The sequence below is a fragment of the Danio rerio genome, chromosome 23, assembly GCF_052040795.2.
Source record: "Danio rerio strain M-AB ecotype USA chromosome 23, GRCz13ab, whole genome shotgun sequence".
Taxonomy (NCBI): domain Eukaryota; kingdom Metazoa; phylum Chordata; class Actinopteri; order Cypriniformes; family Danionidae; genus Danio; species Danio rerio.
Window position 1 is genome coordinate 28,271,370 of NC_141043.1, and position 22,678 is coordinate 28,294,047.

At 34.2% G+C, this 22,678-nt stretch overlaps 1 protein-coding gene across 5 annotated transcripts in view; it reads left to right on the plus strand.

The window, feature by feature from the left end:
- Positions 1–22,678, plus strand: part of erbb3b (erb-b2 receptor tyrosine kinase 3b) — a 57,627-nt gene that overhangs the window by 28,173 nt on the left and 6,776 nt on the right. Inside the window, 16 exon segments of one of the 5 annotated variants that reach the window (NM_001014826.2) lie at positions 4,122–4,195; positions 4,299–4,389; positions 6,234–6,242; positions 9,035–9,243; positions 11,133–11,265; positions 11,349–11,442; positions 13,195–13,352; positions 14,782–14,835; positions 14,920–15,061; positions 16,489–16,608; positions 16,691–16,789; positions 17,451–17,636; positions 18,784–18,939; positions 20,381–20,456; positions 20,538–20,684; positions 20,777–20,874. In NM_001014826.2, coding sequence (NP_001014826.2) covers positions 4,122–4,195; positions 4,299–4,389; positions 6,234–6,242; positions 9,035–9,243; positions 11,133–11,265; positions 11,349–11,442; positions 13,195–13,352; positions 14,782–14,835; positions 14,920–15,061; positions 16,489–16,608; positions 16,691–16,789; positions 17,451–17,636; positions 18,784–18,939; positions 20,381–20,456; positions 20,538–20,684; positions 20,777–20,874 — 1,846 coding nt within the window. 5 annotated transcript variants of the gene reach the window in all.

Sequence of the window (22,678 nt, forward strand, 5' to 3'; positions counted from 1 at the left end):
AGACCTTTACCCTGTAATGTCATCAACAACTTTAAAGAGGACATGGACTGAGAAATCAAAATTCACTTGAACTTTTGACCTATAAGAGGTTATTGTACTAAAGCTTAAGAGCAATGAACAGCTTATATTAAAGGCAACCGGTTAAAATGACAGGTTGCGAATGTGCCACTTAATTTTGTCTGTGGCTAAACTTTGCCTCCACAGAATGAAATCAACATCTACTTTTTTATGAATATTTTTTATGGGTTTTCAGATTTAATTAATAAGACAGTAGAGAGTAGGTGGGAATCATACTCTGACCGTCGTGAATGAGTGCCATGTGTCGACACAATAATCACTATACCATTCGCACTGACAACATATACTTTCAATATCAGAATATCACTGCCGGTTTAGCTCCACACATCGATATGTGCTCTAGTATGTATGTAAATAACAAGAGTCATTTTTGATCATGGATTTTTTACCATGGATCATTTTAGTTGTTTTATAGTGGATTTTTATGTGAACAATTCGACTGGATTTTCAGAAAGATTGCAACTGAAACACAATAATATTCTATAAAATGCAGTTTTGTCACTAGTAGTTTGAGTAACTATCTTTATTTTATCTCATAAAGTGTCACCGCTGCTTTGTAGTTTGATTTGTACTCAGTATTTATGCATTTAACGTGAATCGCTCAGCGTCTGTCTAAGAAAGTATGTGTTGAATATTATATTGGTGGTCTTTCCAATTTTTGAAAAGTTAAAAAGGTTGAGTCAATCTACCATACTCTATACATTATTATTATAAAAACTTGAGTTTTTTATGTAAACATTGTGATAACATTATAAGTAGACATAAATTTCATTTTTAATGTATCTATTATTTTGAATTATTCATTTACCCATGATTGACAGGCATGCACTAAATTCCAGGGGTTTCATTACCACGACGTAAAATGGGCGTGGCCTGGTCGGTGTTAGGGAAACGCCCCCTTTAAAAAAAAACCCAATACTGAGAGGTCACCGATCATGCGCAGTACAGGTTCTTTTTTAGCACGGTCATTTCAAACAGGATGATAATGGATAAAGAACCTACCGCGGTGGATAACGAGGGAAAAAAACAATCATACAGGTTATTTTTTGTTTTTATAATGTTATATTTTAAAGATTTCATTAGCAAAAACAGCTGACCTCGTTTTACTCCGTTTTACTGTCTCTGGGCTTTTGTATATAAAAATATAAAAGTGATCATACATGAAACCCCTGAGATCAGGACAGGTATTTGATGTTACTGTATATAATATAAAAGTGATCATACATGAAACCCCTGAGATCAGGACAGGTATTTGATGTTTCTGTATATAATATAAAAGTGATCATACATGAAACACCTGAGATCAGGACAGGTATTTGATGTTACTGTATATAATATAAAAGTGATCATACATGAAACACCTGAGATCAGGACAGGTATTTGATGTTACTGTATATAATATAAAAGTGATCATACATGAAACCCCTGGGATCAGGACAGGTATTTGATGTTACTGTATATAATATAAAAGTGATCATACATGAAACCCCTGGGATCAGGACAGGTATTTGATGTTACTGTATATAATATAAAAGTGATCATACATGAAACACCTGAGATCAGGACAGGTATTTGATGTTACTGTATATAATATAAAAGTGATCATACATGAAACCCCTGGGATCAGGACAGGTATCTGATGTTACTGTATATAAAAGTGATCATACATGAAACCCCTGAGATCAGGACAGGTATTTGATGTTTCTGTATATAATATAAAAGTGATCATACATGAAACACCTGAGATCAGGACAGGTATCTGATGTTACTGTATATAATATAAAAGTGATCATACATGAAACACCTGAGATCAGGACAGGTATCTGATGTTACTGTATATAATATAAAAGTGATCATACATGAAACACCTGGGATCAGGACAGGTATCTGATGTTACTGTATATAATATAAAAGTGATCATACATGAAACACCTGGGATCAGGACAGGTATCTGATGTTACTGTATATAATATAAAAGTGATCATACATGAAACACCTGGGATCAGGACAGGTATCTGATGTTAACTAATATAAAAGTAATTATACACGAAACCCCTGAGATCAGGACAGGTATCTGATGTTACTGTATAGAAAAGTGATTATACATGAAAACCCTGAGATCAGGACAGGTATCCGATGTTACTGTATATATAAGTGATCATACATGAAACCCCTGGCATCAGGACAGGTATCTGATGCTACTGTATATGATATATAAAGTATTTGAAACAAAAGCCGTGGGATCGGGACAGGTATCTTAAGTTATAACAGTATTAATGTAATCTGAGAGGTATCTTAAGTTAATTTGTTTAATATAACATACACTGACTTCACATGAAACACCTTCGATCAGGACAGCTATTTTGTACTGCATATAAAAGGCATTGGACACGAAACCCCTGCGAATACGTTCAGGTATCTGAATCAAACGGCTGTTTTCACAATCGCATGATCCGTGACCTATGCAAATTCACAGATAGGCCACGCCCACCCGATGACGTAGTAGTGGTTACGCTGTACTGAAACCCCTGGAAAAAAGTGCCTGCCATGATTGACAGGCTACTTTCATCCTATATATAAATCTGACATATGAAAATTACATATATGCCATACAAGTTTATATTTGGATTTCACGTTTATAGGTAGGGTGGCTCAGTAGGTAGCGATGTCGCCTCATAGCAAGAAGGTCGCTTTCTGAAGAATTTCTGTGTGGAGTTTGCATGTTCTCCCCGTGTTTGCATGGGTTTCCTCCAGGTCCTCCGGTTTCCCCCACAGTCCAAAGACTTGGATGATCTATTGGTAGTGTGTGTGTAATTGTGAGAGAATATGGGTGTTTCCCAGTACTGGGTTGCAGCTGGAACGACATCCACTGTGTAAAACATTTGCTGGAATAGTTGGCAGTTCCTTCCGCTGTGGTGACCCCTGAAAAATAAAGGACTAAGCCGAAGAAAAGTGTATGAATGTTTACATGTTTACATTTTTTTATATATGGTTTTTCAATCACTGGAATTACAAAAATGTACTTATTTGTTACAATATATTAGAAGTTATTGCTAATTTATTTGAATATATAAATACATTTTTGCTATTCCAACACTAAAAAAAAAACGACTTTTGTTGCTTGTTCAAATTATTTATTTTTAAATGAGCTGAAACACAATTCTTAATTGTTTTGTGTAAAATCCAATTAAATTTGTAAAAATCAATTTAGCTAACTTATTAGATTTGTGTTGTGATAACATAAAGGCAAGTTTTTTTTCACACATTTTTATGCAGTGGCAGTTTAAAGGGCTTTACATAAACAGGAATACAAGTGTATAAGAAAATAAAAAAATAATAACAGTGATTAAAACAGGTTAAAATGTGTTAAAACAGCTCATAAAAGAATGAAAAAGAAAAAAAGACATAATAGTGCAATCTGTTGGACATAGGACAGTGCTTATTTAGTAAAAGCAAGTCTTTATTTGAATGTGCCTAATGTTGGAGCACACCTGATCATTTCTGGAGGCTGATTTTAGCAGCAGGAGGTTCGAATGAAGTCTTGAAATTTCCAGTGAAGCAAGTAATTGTGTGTGTTTTTGTTGTTTTTTTTAGCAACTGCCATTTTTACAATGTTTTACAATATGTGTTGCATATATCTCATATTTTGTATATATGGGAAATCCATATGAACTTGTTTGTTACATGCGTAATTTGCATATATTGCCATACATCAGGTTTGTGTATTTGATAGCATTTCAGAAATTGTTCATATATATTTGCATTACATAAGCAAAGACTTTAGATTTACAAAGACAGTGTATTTTTATTACTTATCAATAGGAGAAAATTTCACAATTGACTGTGTGCAATGATAGTTTAAAGGGGACTGTGATCTATAAGATGGTCTGGAATATAAGTCACTCCATGTTGCATAAAAAAAAACTCAGCATATTCTAGAAATTACGGTAATTGGAAAATAAACAGAGTAGATTGATGAGCGCCCACAGGGTCTCCATTACGGTGGTTGTTTATGCTAATATCTGCTCTCTTCTGTTCTGCAGAGACGTCTATAATAACATACCACCTCTGGAGCCTGAAAAACTCAAAGTGTTTAACACAGTCAGAGAAATTACTGGTATGCTTCCTTTACACCGACTGCTCTCTGTTTGTGTTCTTGTTGCTGTAGTTTTTGTTACGTCGGGTTGTGACTCAGCTGTGTGTGTGTGTTTGATTTGTAGGTATTTTGAACATTCAGTCTTGGCCCGATGAACTCCATGATCTATCTGTTTTCTCTAGTCTCACTACCATTCAGGGAAGATCTCTGTACAAGTAAGACTGTGTGTTTAATATGTGAATTAAGTGAGTTTGTGGTAATGTTTTTATGGGAATGTATTAAAAACAATTCCTCATTCACTCAATTTATTTGGGGTTGGTAAGATTTTTTTTTCTTTTACAAAATTCTCCCCAATTCTTTGTTTATTGGATCAGGCTAATATTGGAACAATATTGTCATACTAATTTCTTTTTTTTTTAACGTTTATTCATAAATGTACTGTAAGTCACTAATGCTGTAATTTTAAAAGCACTAATAATATGATACTAATAATATACTAATTATATAATAAAACATTGGTAAATGTAATTTTAGAACATTTTCAATATTTAAAGAGCCCATATTTTGCAATATAAAAGGTCATATTTTGGTTTTGGGGGTCTTCAACAACAGACTGATATGAATACAAGGTCAAAAAACACTTTCAATGGCTTATAATATGCATTTATTTTTGCCTAATTATCCCGACTCCCATATGATTAGTTCAGCGATTCATTTGTTCGCAAACCCCTCCTTAGCGAGAAGCTAATCTGCACTGATTGGACCGATGACCCAGTCTGTTGTGATTGCAAGTGCAAAAACAACTACACTCAATCAGTATTGTTCCACACAGTGGCAAAAGTTGAGCTATCACTGCGCGTGTGTGTAGGAACGGCTGATGGTGGCCACAATAAAGAGAAACGGCAGAGGATCGCGAGTTTAAAAACACTATTAAATCGGTGAAGGTAGAAGCACACGGCACATTTTCAGTGTGGTTTTGGACGCAATATGTAAACAGCCCCATAAAGATTTAACCTGAGAGATACAGTACAAGCACTTATCTATAATAGATTACGATACTATTATTGATTTATATTAGTGATTATAAGCCGCGCGGGTAGATTACAACTTACAACACATAATTAACCATATTTTGCAAACTACACAAATCGAGGCAACAATGTTATGATCCGGAGGAAGAAGAAACTGGTCTATATAAACTGTAACAGTTACTGACAAAGTCCTTGTCAATGTCTGACAGTCCCTTACATAATAGTCTCTGCTGCTCCTTCCTTTAAAAGCAAACAGCCAGCAAATCACGTGCTGCAGGGAGGATTATTGTATCAAAAATCAGAAAAATGACAGGAACAAACACAGCACACGGTTGGTTATTTAACCTGTTATTCACCGCAGCCGAATCTCCATCTGTCAGTGATCATCATCTTTGTGTCATGATCAGTTCCGTGATCCCCTGCGCTCCGCTAGTGTCTGAGGAGAAAGCGTGTTCACATTTATCAGATCAGGAACTACATATTTGGTGATGTACCATGTTGACGTTGATGCGTTCAAGCAAAAGTTTCAAACAAAACTCAATTAGAAGAATCAATAGTTTTAAACACGGTGCACTTTTAGATTTAAACCTCAGCTGGATGTCTTCATTCACTTAGTGCTGTTACACACTGCAAATAAGGTCATTTTTAAAAACCCATAATACGGGCTCTTTAGAATAGAAAATGCAACATCATTTGTGATGCTAATGTGCAATTGTTGCTATAAAATGTTTTATATTTTATTTATAACTTCAAATTGCTTCAGAATTGATTATAAATAATCAATTTATCTGTTTTTTCATTCATTTTGGACCCTATGTTTTATTTTGTGTGTCATATCCCAATCAATATTCCCCAATAGTCCCCATGTTTGATTAATCCTTAAAAAGTATGTCTCTACTAAATGTTTGCTTGTGTTTTATTACATTATTGTTTAACATCATGCATGCATCTCAATGTTGTTTTTTGTGTTCCCTGTGTTTTGTATGTTACTCCCCTCATTCTCCACGTGCTTGTATCTGTCCCTGCAGTCCTAAGAGGTATGTACTGTGATCCCTCCAACCTGCAAAAAACTAACTGTACTGTCTGTATGGCCAACTTTCTCAATCACATTCACAAACAATGTCTTTTTCCTGCTTTTGGTGCCAAATAATGACGACAGTATCCTTGATGAGTTGTGAAATGTTTCTTTAAGAATAACAGGGGCATGTATGAGCACATATTCAAACTGATGAAGGTCACAGATGGTTCATCTGCTTTTATTTGTGATCTTGCACTGAGTGCCTATGCGGGTGTTGAAATACAGTGCTGCAGCCTTGATGTTAGAAGAGTAACCTACACAAAATAAACAATGTCAAGTCTCGAGGTGAAAATGCCTTTCTTTACTTTCAATTGAACATAATGAAAGTAATATTAATACAGACGCAGAAATTATGTGATGATGGGGAACAATATAGGTGGGAGTAAAAAAATGAGTGATGTATGTATGTATTAAAAATTTTATTATTTTACAATTTTTGCGTTCCCTCGCAAAGATGTTTTGCGTTCCCTCGCAAAACTGTTGTTCCACAAAGACTTCCTGTTCACTTCATATATGTCCAAGCCTCCTGTTTTTGCCAGGATTCTTCTGTATTTTACCATTCTGTCCGCTATCATCCTATCATTAAGTATTTTTCCATATTTCTCCCATATTTTAATCTTGAAAGCACGATGGAATTAATATAAAAATGTCTGCATTCACTTTCTATCCATTAAAGCTGTGCGTCAATTGTCGCCCTTCTTACGCAACCTCTGAATCAGCGAATGCATGTATAAGCACTGACTGATGGACATGCTCCGTTTGATAAACTGATCCCAGGGGCCTGTTCCATAAACCAAGCTTAGAGAAAAAGCCAGACTTCTTTTGGTAAGTCAGGTTTATTAATGGCAGACTCGATTTCATGAAACAAATTTACGATAGTTCAAAGTCAGTTACTCAGGCAACTTATGCTGGGAAACTATCCTGGTCATGGGCAGGTTAACTCTCAGGCTAAGTCTTAAGTTCAAGCTTAATCAAAGTAATGTTAACGTTCACTTGCCGTATTTTGATGCCAATTTGATTCACTTAACCTTTTAATTATGATTAAAACTGTATAGTCACTTAATAGTATATATGTATACACCAAACATCTTTAGGAATAAAATATATTTAAAAATATATTTAAATTCAAATAAGTTATTGCAAACAAAACAAATACAAACTACAAAATTTCAACCACATTTCATATTTTTTAATGTTCATGTTGAATTTTTTTTTCTGTTAATTAAAATTTTATTTAATAATGTCTTAATAATCTCTAAATAAACTCTTTAATTGCTCTTTCATCATAGTTGCCATGGTAGCACACAACATAATTGATGTATCTATGCTCGACCTTTAAGGTTTCACGACAATAACATGCACGAGCTGTTATCTAGATTATTTAAACTGAACACAGATTAAATAGATCAAATCTTTAACTTGCTGTTATGGAACCAATTCAAGCGTGGATGTTTAGTTCAGCTCATTGAAGTCAGGTTTTTTACTTTAATCCCTGCTTTTCTAAACCCCTTTTATGAAACAGACCCTAGATCAGCTTCTCTAGACACCTCTGTTATCAAACAAAAAAAAATGAGAGATTCATATGCTGCACTTCACTTGTTTGATAGCAGAGTTGTCACTTTAAGAATGCACAGATCTATAATGAAAGCATTTAATTACTTTAGTAACTGTTTGCGCTCACTCAAAAGAATGAGTTGCCTTCACAAGAAAACACGCAGGACTGACCTGTTTACATATCATTAAGTGTATGTTAGCTCCTCTTTAAATACCCTGTGCAGAAGCTGATCAGGGATCAGTTTATCATACGGAGCGCATCCATCAGTCCGTAGTTATACATACATTCACTGATTCAGAGGTTGCATTGGAAGGGCAACAATTGACGCACAGCTTTAATGGAAAGAAAGCAAATGCAGACATTTTCATATTAATTTCAAAGTGCTTTCAAGATTAAAATATGGGAGAAATATGGGAAAATACCTTATAATAGGAAGATAGCAAGATAGAATGGCAAAATGTGGGAGAATCCCTGCAAAAACTGGAGGGTTGACATGTATGAAGTAAACAGGAAAACATCTTTGTTTTCCTCCGCAAAACATTTTCCTATAACCCAGTTTTTTTTTCTTTCACCCATGTTTTCCCACCATCATATCCTTTCTGAGTCTCCATATATTAATAATATTCTCTGAGCACAAACAAGTTACTTTAAATAACTAGCCTCTTTTGTTAAATCGCTAAATACCTTCTCAATTGTAAGTCGCTTTGGACAAAATCATCTGCTAAATGAAATATAAATGTAATATTAAATATAATCCTGGCTCTTAACACCTTGGTAATGACAGAGATGCAGATGTAATGGCAATACATCCACCTATCCATCATAAAAGTGAATCCTAAAGCAAATTGATGGGATAAGAAAATTGTACATGTTTGATAACTTCCATATATCTAATTATGCGAGAGTAAAGTTGTGATGCATAATGATGTAGGCATTAAAACAGAAGCTAATGTAAAAACTAATGAACAGAAATGCAGAGGATGAACAAAACAAAATGCACTTAAAAATCTTCCAGTGAAATTTAATCTTCTGGATATTGACGTCACCGCTGCAGCACAGTATACTATGTGTTTATGTTTGTGTCTAGCATCGGCTACACATTAAAACCAAAAGATGCTTTTGGCTTAAGTTCTTAATGGAAACCACTCTTCCTTTATTCTTCCTCGATTTCTCATTGATTTCATTCTTCACACCAGGCCATTCTCTTTGTTGGTGATGAAGATTCCCTCCCTCACATCTCTAGGACTGCGCTCCTTGCGGGAGATCAGCGACGGCAGTGTATACATCACTCAAAATATGAACCTGTGTTATCACCACACCATCAACTGGACACAGATCTTCCCACGTAACCAATTGCAACGCAGACGTAACGACATCAAGGAAAACAAACAAAAGATCCAGTGTGGTGAGTTAAGTTCAGCTCAAATAACTTACAGTATCAGTTAGCTCTTCCCCTCTATTGCGAATGAGCCAATGGCAGTTGAGTACCAGTTGCACAGAGAGTAGAACTCCCGCATCTTCGGATTTGGTGATGTTTGTGCTGTAGTAATAGTTCTACATTGTGCCTGAGGCATTTCTAACACAGATTCCAGGTATCCTGAGAGTATGGTCAGGGTTTGTCCCTTCAAAAATTCATTTCAATTTATTACCAAAACAAGTCAGTTAGCGTCACCTAAATCTGTTTAATCACATTGGTATGTAGAAACACATCATCTGCCTCAGGTAAGTTAGATAGTAAGCACTAAATTTAGCTAGCTCATGCTTCATTTATTCATTCATTCATTCATTTTCTTTCAACTTAGTTCCTTATTTATCAGGGGTCGCCATAGCAGAATGAACCGCAAACTATTTGAGCATATGTTTTTCACAGCGGATACCCTTCCAGTCGCAGCCCAATACAAACACTCATACTCTATGGCCAATTTTGTTTACCCAATTTAACTTTGGACTGTTGGGGAACCGGAGCACTCAGAGTAAACCCACAAGAACAAAGGCACAACAAGCAATATCTACAGAGAAATGCCAACTGGCCCAACCAGGACTTGAACCAGCAACCTTCTTGTTGTGGGGTGACACTGCTAACCACTGAGCCACTTTTTTGAAGATGAGCCACCACTGATCCACTCATGCTAGCTGAACCTAATCACCACTAGGAATTTGAGTTAAATGTAAATGAATTAAATCTTACATTGCAATATATGAACAGTGCTGATCCTAAATGTGACGATAGTAACACAAGACTTCTCACGTCTGATCTCTTACTTTTTAGATCACTTCCTAATCAAAATCATGTTAGCGATCATTTTTAGCATATGTTGTATGCAACACAGGCTCATTGTGAAAACATACTCCTGTACACATTTCTGGAGAGCGCGGATTATGTAGACAGATATACGTACGGCTGCATTTCGTCTTTAAAACAAACTCTATGGGGTGGTATGATGCCACCGATGGCGCTGCCAGCTGACCACCTAACTCCGTGTGAATGGCTTTACCGCTGATACCAGTTTGCTCAGTAGCTCGCCACGTACGTCAGCAGACTTGAGACGCAGAGAGGAGTTGACTGCGATGATGGGGTTCGAGTCCAGTGAATAACGAAAGAAAACAAAAGGCAAAAAATAAAATAAACAAGTAAATAATAGGAAGAGAGTGTGGTAAGATCTGAAAACATGGTAAAAATTAGGCGGTCATAAGAGCTTTTCTTTTTCTGGGTTGCTTTTGAAAACACTGTCAGGTGAGTTTAGGGAAGGTGGTGGGTGGAGAGATCGGTTTGTCGGTCAATAGTGAGTCAATAGCAGCCACTGGTAGCTTTACACAAGAACAGCAGGCATGAATGGCACTCGCGAGAGAAATTTGAGATCTCAAAAAGCGTACACAGCAACTTCTGGTGCATTTTCGAAAACAAAAACTGCAAAAAAAAAAAAAAAAACGCACCTCCTGGGATGTATTTTGCGAGCTCCAGAAATGTATATATGGTTATGTATCAATAACGAGCCTCGGTTGCTTGTATGTGCATCTATCTGTACATTTTTAAGTCCTGAATGTACCTCAACAAGTAGTGGTCTGTCTATGTCCAAAATGTATCAAAAATATAATTGAACATGGTTTTCACCCTTTCACAGACGTCTTTGTAAAACAGTTAGTAAACAGTATGTAACTAAAGGGATTGCGGAGCTTACTGATAGATCAGATTTGTACTATTTGTTTCACATATGTATCTTGTTATTTTGTGATCCACCATTACCTTGTACACAAACAGTCTGTTGGTTTGCATCTGTGTGTTTGTGTAAACAGAGGAAGAGGGCCATGTGTGCGACCCGTTGTGTTCAGACGCAGGATGTTGGGGCCCGGGGCCTGAGCAGTGTTTGTCATGCAGGAACTACAGTCGGCTCGGCACCTGTGTGTCTCACTGTAACCTCTACTACGGGTCAGTGTTAGTTAGTTATTTTTTTATAGTTATTAAATGTTGGGTCGGCTTCTCAAGGATTGTGTGTGTGTTTGTGTCCACAGAGAGCCGCGGGAGTTTGCAGCATCTAATAAGGAGTGTCTTGCTTGTCACTCAGAGTGTCTGTTGCAGAATGGGAAACAAACATGCCTAGGAAAAGTATGCAGCAGTTTTACTTTGATTTTCGCTTCTTTTAGTTTTGCTTTTGCTATCTATGGTGGTCCAGTCAGGGTTTTCTGTTAACTTATACTATAAAGGTTTTAAGTTGTTTTGTTAATTAAAACAAAGCTGGAGAATAAAAAAACAGAAATATTCATTAAAAAACTAAAAGTTAAGTTAAGTTAAGTTAAGTTAAGTTAAGTTAAGTTAAGTTAAGTTAAGTTAAGTTTTAAATATCATGTAAATTTTATATATTTTTAGAAATGGAAAATAAAAATCAGAAAAAAAAAAAAACTAAGTTAAGTTAAAGGTTACGTTGAAAGTTAAGTTAAAAGTTAAGTTAAACATTAAGTTAAAAGTTAAATTAAAAGTTAAGTTTAGTTAAGTTTTTAATATCATATAAATTTTATATATTTTTAGAAATGAAAAATAAAAAAGAAAATGGAGAATAAAAAGCAGAAAAACCCAAACAAAGTTAAGTTAAAAGTTATGTTAAAAGTTAAGTTGAACATTAATTTTAGTTAAAAGTTAAATTAAAAGTTAAGTTTTTAATATCATGTAAATTTTTTATATTTTTAATAATAGAGAAAAATAAAAAGCAGAAAAACCCAAACTAAGTTAAAAGTTAAGTTGAAAGTGAAGTTAATTTAAAAGTTAAGTTAAACGTTAATTTAAATGTTAAGTTAACTTAGTTACGTTTTTATTATCATGTAAATTTTATATATTAATGGAAAGGGGGGAAAAAAGCAGAAAAACCCAAACTAAGTTAAGTTCAAAGTTAAGATAAAATGTAAGTTAAAAGTTAAGTTGAAAGTTAAGTTAGGTTAAAAGTTAAGTTAAAAGTAAAAATAAATGTTAAGTTAGTTATGTTAAGTTAAAGGTTAAGTTAGGCAAAGATAAAAGTTAAGTAAAAGTTAATTTTTAAGTTTACACACACACACACACACACACACACACACACACACGCACACACACACACACACACTGACACACACAACAGCACATACAATTAATCTAAGTCAAAACTGAAAGCTGAAAATAATAAAACCGAATTCAAAACATTAAGTGCACTAAATAGTTGTAAATAAATCATGCTAAACTTCACTGACCTAAAAGTGACACTATTCATTTAATGATTAAAATAGCATAAAAGCTAAATTAAACAACTAATTACTTTAAAATTGTTCCTTATTTGTTTGTTTCTTAATCTTAATTTCTGATTATGATTGACATTTTTAACGCCACCACTTTTGAGATTTCATCCATCAGTCTGTAAAACCCTTTTAGGCATGAAGTAATTCTTCTAAACACTTTAAAGGTTACATCCAACATTCTGTTCTTGTTCATTTCATTGTTTTTCTTAAACTCTACTGTCTCCAAGTCTTTGTTTTATTTTTTCCATTGCCTATATGACACATTTTTAATCAACCTCTCAAATTGTTCTCACTGCATATCATAGCGCTAGAGGCTGTTACGAAAACCATGTGAACAATACTATTTTACCGTAAAAAATCCAACCCACACAAACTCTCTGTGTAATGTCTGCATGATCGCAGTAACCTGCCTGACAGGCTTTGCAGGCTCTTTGCTTCAGATCTGTTCATTGCGCAATTCATCTCTATTAACAGTGACTTGAAAAAAGAAATTCATTCAACTGTTTGTCTTGGTGCAGGTGCTTAGTGACAGGAATATTTGTTCTATTAATATGTAACTTACATAAGTCTGGCTTCTCTCTCCGTCTTTGTGCATCAGGGTGCAGATCAGTGTGTAGCGTGTTCAAACCTGATGGACGGCCCTCACTGTGTTTCTTCTTGTCCTAATGGAGTGAATGGAGAAAAGGGGCAGACCATATTTAAATACTCCACTGCAGTGGGTCATTGTGAGCTCTGTCACTTCAACTGCACACGAGGGTTAGTCTATGTTCTGTAGAGATGTTTACTCTGTTTACACTGCTGGTCAAATGTTGGGGATCAGTTAGATTTTTAAATGTTTTTAGAAGAAGAAAAAGTTGTATTTATCTGATAAATACATACAAAATTGTGAAATATTGTTAGAAATGTAAATAAATGTTAATAATATATTAAATGTAGTTCAACATGTCATTTATTCCTGTGGTTTAAGCAGAATTTTCAGCATCATTACTCCAGTCATCAGTGTCACATGATCCTTTAGAAATAATTATATGATGTTCTGCTGCTCAAGAAACGCCTATTATTATTAGCAGTGTTAAAAATGTTATGCTAACATTCAAAAGGGCAATTAACTTTTTCCATCAAGGGCACATTTTTACAGTTGTGAATTGCATTTTTAAACATTTTAGTAGTTTGAAACAATATATCTGTCATGTGAGGATGCTGGACAACAGAGTTGAGGATCCAATTGCAGTTTTATTAAGACGATCATCTAGCAAGCTAGGGTCAAAACAGGAACAAATAGGTGAATGCAGAGTAATCCAAATCGTGCTCTGTAAACCTGCGAATGGTTGGTACATGTGGCAAAATACATAAACAAAACAGATGTCAAACACGGCAAAGCTAGGGAAACACATGAAAGTGTTCACAAAACAGTATAACAAGACTCAGCAATGATGTGTGTGATGTGTTTATGGGCCACCTTATTAATCCTAAACTGCTTCAGCTGTGTGTGTTAGCGATCAAGGGGGATATGGACCAGGTGTGTGAGTTAAGTCCATGATGGTTATTGTAGTCTATTAAAGTTACAGATTTTTTAGTTCTTTGGTGATCTGCACAGGCTGGATCGCTGATGATGGTGACAAAATGAGAAATAATATATACAGAATAAACATCTGGCAGTTTTTGGCTGGCATTTATATCATAATTTACAAGACCAATCCAGACAATAAATCACTTCAAACTATTAGGAATGCCAACAGAAGTCACTTTTTATAATTTTTTGACGTCAAATGTTGATGGAGGAAAGATCAAGGTCCCATGATGCAGTTCAAAAGCATTAGTTAAAAAAATGTTGAATCACGAAAAAAAAAAACTGATAGATTATGCATGTGTTTTAAAGCGAAGAATGAAAGTAAAGCAAATTAAAGACATTATTTCATATTTTAATCATATATATTTAATATAATATTTTAAACTATCTTTTATCCTAAAAAGCAAAGCATATCACACTTTTTACTAACCTAAAAAGCAAGAAAATCATATACTAGAACCTTTTTTTTTTTTTTGAGTACCAATAATTCGTAATAGAAATCTTAAAACAACAAAAAACTAACTCCTGATCCCAATCCCAATGATTTTGACTGGTACAGTAGTGTATGTTCCCACTATGTACTGAAAAGTGTCTATTTATGTGTCTCCTCATCAGATGTACAGGCCCTGCGTTGAGAGACTGTGTTGATCCTGACAGAAATGTGAACAGGTTAGTAGCGCCCTCTTCTGGTTACTTTGAGAAATTACAAACGCTTTCATGTGTTTTTTTTTTCAACAAGCATGTTTCTCTCAGCTCTCAGATTGCAGGGATAGCAGTTGCCGTGTTTGCTGGTATTACTGTACTTCTGGCGCTGTTTGTGCTTGGTATGCTGTATCACAGAGGCCTGGCCATTCGACGCAAAAGAGCACTGAGAAGATATCTAGAGAGTGGTGAGGTACGTCAGATGGTCTACATAACTTATTCACAACTCAGATCCACCTTCCTGCAGAATTTTGCTGCAACCCTAATCAAACACACTTGAACAAACAAATTAGTGTCTTCATGATTGCTAGAAAGTTACAGATAGATCTCAAAAGTCTAAATAAAACTATATCTGTATCAATATAAGGCTCTTTGTTCAACCTCTATGAGAGCAAAAATAAGGTTTATTGCAATTTTGATTTAGTTAAATGGCTTTACAATAATTTACAAAACTAAAAACTTGTCATTAAGGGTGTGTTTACACTTGAAAGGTTTGGTTTGATTAGTGTAATTCAGTTACAGGGGGAAGTTCACCCAAAAATTTAAATGTATACTCTCAGGTGGTTTCAAACCTCAAACCTTTATCATAATTTTTTTCTTTCTTCTGTTAGACACAAACAATATTTTGAAGAAAACCTGTAAAACTGTAACCATTAAAGTCCAAAGAAGGATAAACATTACTATGGAAGTCAGAGGGTGCTGGTTTCCAGCTTTCTTTAGAATATCTTTTTTTGTGTGTTCAACAGAAGAAAGAAACTCAAACAGGTTTGGAACAAGTTACAACATTATGACTTATTTTAGTCTTTAGTTAACTATCGCAGGGTTAATATGCAAAAAACAAAAACAATCATCTTTCATGTCTGAGTTTTCTTTCTATTTACAGTGTTATTCATTATTTTAAGAGCCATCAAAAACACGTCTCATTCATTTTGTGTGTAACGGAAGAATTGCTGGTCACTTTTATTAATGTAGATCAATGAAGTTATGCATTTTATAAGCACTTCACAAGAGCTAGACTGAAAAATAGTTCATCTTAACTGTTAAAAATTTAAATGATCTAGTTTATTATAACTGAAAAAAATGGCATCGCAACAGTTCTTTACAGTATTTGTAAATTTTAAGTTCTATCGCAAAATAAATGCCAAAAAGTCATGTCATCTTTTTTCGCTTTTTTGTTACAAAACAAGTATCTTTAGGTTCAGGCTTAATAATTCTGGTGTGAATGCTAATCAATTAAGGACTAAATCTATGCATTTTCTTTTTTAGTTTGGACAAAAAATATATTTTTCCCTTTTTTCTTTCTTTTTTTTTTGAAGAGGAATTGAACAAGAATGAGTAGTATAAATTATAGTACAGACATTAATTTTTAATTTATCAGAGACACAAAATTGCTCTAAAAGACTGATAATAAGAAGACTTTGCTACTTTTTTATATTTAGAATAATTTTCTATAAATATGTTAGATTCATCCTTAGAGTGAATGGGCCTCAACTAAATAAAAGTGTTTGACATTTTAACTATTTTTTCCTGCTAATAGCCACATTACACATTGCTGCATGACATTATACATTACTACACATTATTTTATGGTTTGCATGTCTTTCTGCTGTGTCCACGCAGAGCATGGAGCCGCTGGATCCAGGAGAGAAGGGGACAAAAGTGCATGCCCGCATCCTAAAACCACAGGAGCTGCGAAAGGGCAAACTTCTGGGTTACGGAGTCTTTGGCACCGTTAATAAGGTTAGAGGGCCAAGTGTGCCAATTTAATAATAATTTTCCTGTTATTTGGACTGTAAATAAAGTAAAGTGGCTTTATTCTCAGGGTTTGTGGATTCCTGAAGGTGACTCCCTAAAAATCCCTGTGGCCATAAAGACCATCCAGAACCGCAGCGGTCGGCAGACCTTCACAGAGATCACTGATGTGAGTTATTAGTTTGCACCAATTTTGTTTTTTGGAAAATGAAAACTGAAAGTAATTGTAAAACCTTTGGTCGTTTTACCGAAGTAAAATAAAAATTCATATTTAATGACAACTAAAATTGTGTAAGCTAAAATTGTCCATAGTGTATGTGTGTGAGTGTGTATGGATGTTTCCCTGTGATGGGATGTAGCTGGAAGGGCATCCGCTGCGTAAAACACATGCTGTATAAGTTAGTGGTTCATTCCCCTGTGGTGACCAAAGATTAATAAAGGGAGTAAGCTGAAAAGAAAATGAATGGATGAATGACTGAATGAAAGAAAACTAAAACTAAATGAAGATCAAAACAGTTCTGACCGTTGATATTCGGAGTAATGTCCACAGCGGCCATGGATTTACGTGAAATGACGCGTAAGAGAAAACGTGCCACAGTAACGTATTTGAGATCGTCAAAAATGCACAACATTAAACTTTTTCTGGAATAGTTATTTACTAAATAAAAATCTAACAAAACCAGAACTAAAATTTATAGAAAATTGAAAAAAATGTATTGAAATAAAATCTCATTTCAAAATGCAAATCTGTACTAATCTTGGGTAATAAATCCACACTCATGGATTAATTGCTTCATGCCTTCATACCTTTTTTTTTAACCTGTCGGCAGCATATGCTTTCAATGGGAAGCCTGGATCACCCGTATATAGTGCGTCTCATTGGGATCTGCCCTGGGGCCAGTTTGCAGTTGATCACGCAGCTCAGTCCTCATGGATCGTTACTTCAACACCTTCGCCAGCACAAAGACAGCCTGGACCCTCAGCGGCTGCTCAACTGGTGTGTGCAGATCGCTAAGGTGAGAACACAGGGAATTAACACAGAAACTGTTTGAATCAGCAAGCTTATTTAATGTTTTTTTTTTAAAGAAGCCTATTTTTCTCACAAAAGCTGCATTTATTTTGATTTTAAAAGTTTAAAATGGACATTTCTTATCAAATGCACTTTAAAAAAACAGTTTCTGTGATCTAAAGCTGAATTTTAACATCGTTACTCCAGTCTTCAGTGTCACATGGTCCTATAATATAATGACCTGCTGTTCTATTATGATTAGTTATCGTTGTTACTCAGTCATTAATAATGATTCTCATAACTGCCAATGTTATTTTTATGCTTTCTTTTTTGAAACTCTGATGTGGTTTTACTTTTTAGGATTCTTTGATGAAAAAAAATTCTAAATGAGAGCATTTATTTGAAACAGAATGTTTTTACTTCCACTCTCGAACATTTGAATGTGTCCTTGATTAATAAAACTATAAACAGTGCTTATAAAAAACCCATCAAACCCTATGAAAATCTGTACTTTTACCCACATTACACATGCCTTCAAAATACCTTCTGAATAAAGTTATTGAAAGGCAAAGGTTAGGAGAAGGCTACCAAAACATATAAAAGGCTGGAAGAGTTGTTTGAAATGGGATTTGATTTCAGGCTGTATGACAAATAAAGTAATTATTTCAAAGGGATTATGATGGTGATTTTCTCTAGGCACTGGGTGGAGATTTTTAATGGTCTTTGCATGAATCTGTATCACAGTTTTGACAACAATATGAACCCGCACAACAGTTTTCAACACTGATAATAATAATATCAAATCTTTCTTGAGCAGCATGGATCATGTAACAGTGAAATTTGAAATAATCGTGCCAGAATTTTCTTTTGAATAAGAATTTAAACTACATACAAAAAGAAAACAATTATTTAAAAATGAAATAATAATTGTAACGTTCAGCTGCACTTTAGAATATTTCAGAATATTTACAAACTTCAAATAATTTAATTTATTCATTTCACAACATGAAATAATCTTACTGATCTCAAACTTTTGACTTATGTATGTATGTACTGATGTATGCTGTTAAAATTCATTTTTGAAGATATCCTTTGTGTTTGTCCAGTAGATATTTGTGCACTTTAATTATTTTCAATGCATATGTGTATTTTAGGGCATGTATTATCTGGAGGAGCACTGCATGGCCCATAGGAACCTGGCTGCACGAAACATACTGCTCAAGAGTGACTACATAGTACAGATCTCGGACTTTGGGGTTGCAGATCTGCTCTATCCAGATGATAAGAAATATGTGTACAGTGAACACAAGGTAAACTCTCTTGAATAAAAAGATAATGTGTTAATGCATTAAAAACTACATTATTAAACATTACAGCATTACAATTCTAAATTGATGCTTTGTTTTAATGTGATTTTTTTATTCTTACATGAATTTTCTTTTATAATGCCGATTTAATGCTCTAGGATTTTTTTTTATATATATATTATCAGTGTTTAAATCTGTAATTATATATTGCTAAGTATTTTTGATTAATTACATTTTTAAAAGAACAGTATTTATTTGAAATAGACAACTTTTTGTGTTATTATAAATGTATGTACTGTCACTTGATCAATTTAATGCACCCTTACTGAATAAAAGTGTTAATTTTCTACAAAATAAAAATATAATTAACCATTGAAAGGTAATGCGTATACTTTTAAAAATGTATTTCATAATATATCAAATTAATATTAGACATATACACTTAAGGCCACTTTATTAGGTGCATCTTACTAATACTGGGTTGGACCCCTTTTTGCCTTCAGAACTTCCTTAATTCTTTATGGTGTAGATTCAACAAGGTAATGAAAATATTCCTCAGAGAGTTTGGTCCATATTGACATAATAGCATCACGTAGTTGCTGCAGGTTTGTCAGCTGCACATCCATGATGCCAATCTCCCGTTCCACCATATACCAAAGGTGCTCTGTTGGATTGAGTTCTGGTGACTGTGGAGGCCATTTGGGTACAGTAAACTCAATGTCATGTTCAAGAAACCAGTCTGACATGATTCACACTTTATGACATAACGCATAATCCTGCTGGAAGAGCCATCAGAAGATGGGTACACTGTGGTCATGAAGGGATGGACATAGTGAGCAACAATACTCAGGTAGGCTGTGGTGTTGACACAATGCTCAATTGATACTAATGGGCCCAAAGTTTGCAAAGAAAATAGTAAGCCAAGCAGTTTCTGAAATACTTAGATCAGCCCTTCTGGCTTCAACAACCAAGCCACATTCAAAGTAACTTTAATCACCTTTCTTCCCCATTCTGATGCTCGGTTTGAACTGCAGAAGATTGTCTCGAACATGTCTACATTCTTAATTTCATTGAGTTGCTGCCATTTGATTGGCTGAATAGACATTTACGTTAATGAGCAGTTGGACAGGTGTACCTAATAAAGTGGCCGGTGAGTGTATGTGTCTAAAACAAAATGTTCTATGTTGGTGTCAGCATTAAATTAGATTTACAACAGTGAATTTGCAAACATAGAAAGTTAAATAGAATATTAAAATCTCTATACTTGTCCACTTTAAATCAATTTGATGCTTGGAAAATTCTTTTCATATTTGAACCTTATGCTTTTATATTAGGAGTAGGGGTGATATTTATTATTTTGATGAGAAATAATTATAATAAAAGTGATGTATAATCTATTGTGGTCACTGGTCACTAAGGATTTCAGATGCTCTCTTTTTTTCAGACATCAATAAAATGGATGGCATTAGAGAGCATCCTCTTCGGCAGATACACTCATCAGAGTGACGTGTGGAGCTACGGTGAGTCTCAGCACCATTAAATATACCCCTTTCAGTTGTTTGAAGAAGTACATCAGAATGAATATTCCTCATGTATTTCAGGTGTGACGGTATGGGAGATGATGTCATACGGAGCGGAGCCATACGCTTCTATGCATCCTCATGATGTGCCGGGTCTGCTGGAGAAAGGAGAGCGTCTGGCTCAACCTCAGATCTGCACCATAGACGTCTACATGGTCATGGTCAAGTGTAAGTCAAATGCGTGACACATTTGAGCTAGATTTATTTATTTTTTGTCACTGAATCTCTTAATAAACTCATTTTAAACGCTTTGTCCGCAGGCTGGATGATTGATGAGAATGTGAGACCCACATTTAAAGAACTAGCCAGTGAATTTACAAGAATGGCAAGGGACCCGCCACGCTACCTTGTGGTGAGGGTAAGAAATTTACAGTGGCCTTCACTAATCATGGCACACTGTCAATATATAAGCAAAGTTAAAATGAAAGTTTAACCGTTTGATCTTCTGCTTAAAACATTAACAAAAAGGCTTATAATGCTTGTTTATTTTTGGATATGAGACATCCTTGAAATCCTCTCAATTTATTTGTGGTGCTTTTCAGTTGAAGGCAAAATTATTGGACCTGCTATAAATTTTCAAATATTTGCCAAGTACTGTTTTTTAATAAATATCTTTAAACATAATACTTTTAATAATTAATTTCTAATAACTAATTTATTTTATCTCTGCCATGATGACAGTATGATGACGTGTGTAATATTTTGCTAGTTATTTTGATAATAGTTTTCAGCTTCAGTTGCAGTTTAAAGACTTAACCAAATTTAATTAGGCAATTAATTGGACAACATTAGTTTGTTATGTAGCCAATTGGTGAAAATGTATAGGTAACACTTTATTTTGATGGTCCATTTGAGTATTAGTAAACTGTCTGATTAATATCTGCTGAGACTGTTCCTTCAACAGACATTTAACTCACTATAAGAAACTTTGCAAGTACATGTCAACTTACACTAACCATAACCCCAACCCTAACCCCCTAACACCTAACAATTTACTTATAATCTAATAAGAATAAGTTGGCATGTAGATGCAATGTAACTTAAATTCAACAAACGAACCATCAAAATAAAGTGTGATCAATGTGTTTCTTAAAGACTAATAACAAAACCCTTAAAAACTTAAAACTTAAATAATTAAAACTGCTTTTAATCTAGCAAAAAAAAAAACTTTACCTAGAGGAAAAAATTATAGGAAATACTGTGAAATACTGGAAATACTGTTCCTGTTAAACATCACTTGAGAAATTTTTGAAAATGAATTTAAAAATTCTCATGAGGGCTAATCATTTTGATGTTAAACTGTAATTTTTAAACTTTCTGATCAGAAAAGATTCTCTAGCTCCATGCTTTGGGATATTCAGGCTCCTTAATCCTTCATTTTAACAGTGGAGAAGACTTGACACGCATCCTCTTTTAGGTTGGGTTTAGGTTTTAGCTTTCATAACACATACAGTTGACTGCAATTTCTTTATTGTGGCCTTGATAGTAGAAATGGTCAATTTCAGGATTTTACATTCTTTTACAGCCACTTCCCATTTTATTAACCTCAACAAACCTTTCACTGCAAATTACAGCTCTCTTCTTTGGTTTTACCCATTGTGTGTAGAAATAATTTGCTCATATAAATTGCGGCACATTAATAAATATATAATGAATTTTACTTTTTTTAATATTTCCCAAATGATGTTTAACAGGGCAAGGAAATTTTCAAAGTATGTCTGATAATATTTTCTCTTCTGGAGAAAGTCTTATTTGTTTTATTTCGGCTAGAATAAAAGCAGTTTAAATTTTTTTTTTTAAATCCATTTTGAGGACAAAATTATAAGCCCCAATAATAATTCAATTTAATAATATAAGCCCCTTTAATTAGGGTTAATAATTCTGACTTCAACTGTATATATAAATATATATATATATATATATATATATATATATATATATATATATATATATATATATATATATATTTATAATATATATATATGAAACTGTGCTGTGTTTACAATGTTTTGTTCTTAATGAAATCAGAGTGTTTTGTGTGTGCTGTAAGATCAAATGTTTAAGGTCTTCCTTAGTCGTATTTACCTAAAGTGCCAATATTAGTTTAAAGCAGAGTATATTTAGTTTACTGTATATACATTTTTGGTTTTCATGGTTTTATC